The following is a 2,300-nucleotide window of genomic DNA, read 5'->3' as shown; positions in this document are numbered from 1 at the left end:
CTGAGGCTGGCTGTTGTTAGTGGTGTTAGTGTGTGTTTGCAGCCTCAGGATCAGCTGGATCAGGGGACTCTTATCAGAGTTCACTTCATGGTTTTTAAGGGCTTTAAAATGATAAGAGTTGGGGTCACTCATTTTTAGATGTTTCCAAAATTTGATGGCTCGTTTCTCAATGTGTATTAGTAGAGGGTATTGGCCTAATTCTGCCCTGCATGCGTTGTTGGGCGTGTTCCTCTGGACTCTCAGGATACTCTTACAGAACTCAGCATGCAGGGTTTCAATCGGATTTTTGTCCCATTTGTCGAATTTATGATTTAAGAGAGGACCCCAAACTTCACTGCCATATAGTGCAATAGGTTCAATCACTGATTGGAATATTTTGAGCCAGATTCTGATTGGTATTTCAAATTTAATTGATTTTTTGATGGCATAGAAAGCCCTTCTTGCTTTCTCTTTCAGTTCATTCACGGCCAAGCTGAAGTTTCCGTTTGCACTGAATTTCAACCCGAGGTATGTGTAGTCGGTGGCATGATCTACTCTGGTCATACCAAGGGTGAAATTGTGCCTCTTTCCCTGACATCTGGGTCTTTTCTGGAACGTTATTATTTTAGTTTTAGTTGTGTTAATGGTCAGGGCCCAGGTCTGACAGAACTGATGCAGGACGTCCAGGTTCTGCTGTAGACCCTCTTCTGTTGGAGACAGCAGCACCAGATCATCCGCATACAGGAGGAACTTTATGCAGGAGTCATGTAGTGTGAGGCCAGGAGCTGCTGATTGGTCTAGAAGATTTGCTAATTCATTTATATATATATTGAAGAGGGTCGGTGATAGTGGGCAGCCCTGTCTCACACCACGCCCTTGAGTGAAGAACGCCGTTTGTTTTTTTCCAATTTTAATTGAGCATTGATTGTTTGAGTACATTGTTTTAATTATGTTGTATGTTTTGCCCCCAATACCTGATTCTAGAAGTTTAGACAGAAGACCTTCATGCCAAATTGAATCAAAGGCCTTCTGGAAATCTACAAAGCAAGCAAAAATTTTAGTTTTGTTTTGATTAATTTGTTGGTCGATCAGGGTATGCAGGGTGAAGATGTGGTCTGATGTTCTGTAATTTGGTAAGAATTCAATCTGACTTTTGTTCAGGACATTGTGCTCTGTGAGGAAGTGAACGAGTCTTGTGTTGATGATGCTGCAGAACATCTTCCCCAGGTTACTGCTCACACAGATGCCTCTGTAATTGCTCGGATCTGATTTGTCTCCACTCTTGAATATGGGCGTTATGACTCCTCTATTCCAGGTGTCAGGGAAATGACCAACACTCAGAACCAAGTTAAACAGTTTTAGCAAAGCCAATCTGAAATTGTGTTCTGTGTTCTTCAGCATTTCATTGAGGATGCCGTCTGGTCCACTTGATTTTTTAATTTTTAGTGCCTGGATTTTATCAATCAGTTCATTTTCTGTGATGGGGTAGTCTAATGGGTTTTGGTATTTACCAATTGTATGTTCCATATTGATCATTTTTTCATAAATTTGGGTTTGTTCTGGGTTAATTTTTAGCTTGCTATAAAGTTGTTCAAAGTGATTTTTCCAGGTGTCTCCATTTTGTATGGCTGTTTGTTCATGCTGTTTTTTATTCAGAGAATTCCAGTGGTCCCAGAATTTGTTTGAATGTATAGATTCTTCAATGGTTTTGAGTTGGTTTTGCATGAACTGTTCTCTCTTCTTTCTGAGTGTATTTTTATACTGTTTAAGTTCCTCACAATATTGATGACGCAAATCTACATCGTTTGGTTGTCTGTGTTTTTGATTTGATAATTGTCTTAAATTTTTCCTCATTGTTTTACAATCTAAATCAAACCATTTTTCATTCTCTTCTATAGTTTTGTAGATTTTCCTAGAGGATTTGAGATTAGATAAAGTTGCCAAATAATCAAATATATAATTTATGTTCTCCACGGCCAGATTTACACCATCTCCATCGCGAGGATAAACTCTGCAGAGGAAGTTGTCAATGAGTGAGCACACTTTTGGATGGTCCATTGCTGCCACATATTTTTCTGTGCTGTTTTGTGCCCATCTGTATTTCTCTCTAATGTTGTACAGCTTACTGGGTTGTAGATGTATGTTTGTATTTTCTGTCCTTTTTAGATACACAGTAATTTGGCTGTGATCTGACAGGGGTGTTAGTGGTTTGACCGTGAATGCTCTGAAAGAGAATAGATCTAAATCTGTGATCATGTAGTCAACTGTTGAGCAACCATGAAATGAACTGTAGGTGTATCTCCCCAGAGAATCCCCTCTCA

At 39.4% G+C, this 2,300-nt stretch overlaps 1 protein-coding gene across 1 annotated transcript in view; it reads right to left on the bottom strand.

The window, feature by feature from the left end:
- Positions 1 to 1,506, bottom strand: part of fat4 (FAT atypical cadherin 4) — a gene marked incomplete at its 5' end in the record, with an annotated part of 147,436 nt that extends 145,930 nt beyond the window's left edge. The window contains 3 exons of the mRNA XM_079839361.1: positions 445 to 686; positions 954 to 1,016; positions 1,131 to 1,506. Coding sequence (XP_079695487.1) covers positions 445 to 686; positions 954 to 1,016; positions 1,131 to 1,506 — 681 coding nt within the window. The remainder of the gene's footprint in view (positions 1 to 444; positions 687 to 953; positions 1,017 to 1,130) is intronic.
- Between the last annotated feature and the right edge of the window lie 794 nt (positions 1,507 to 2,300).

This window comes from Gobio gobio (genome assembly GCF_949357685.1).
Source record: "Gobio gobio genome assembly, chromosome: 16".
NCBI classification, from domain to species: domain Eukaryota; kingdom Metazoa; phylum Chordata; class Actinopteri; order Cypriniformes; family Gobionidae; genus Gobio; species Gobio gobio.
Note: the sequence above shows the minus strand (reverse complement) of the source record. Positions and strands in the feature narration are given on the sequence as shown.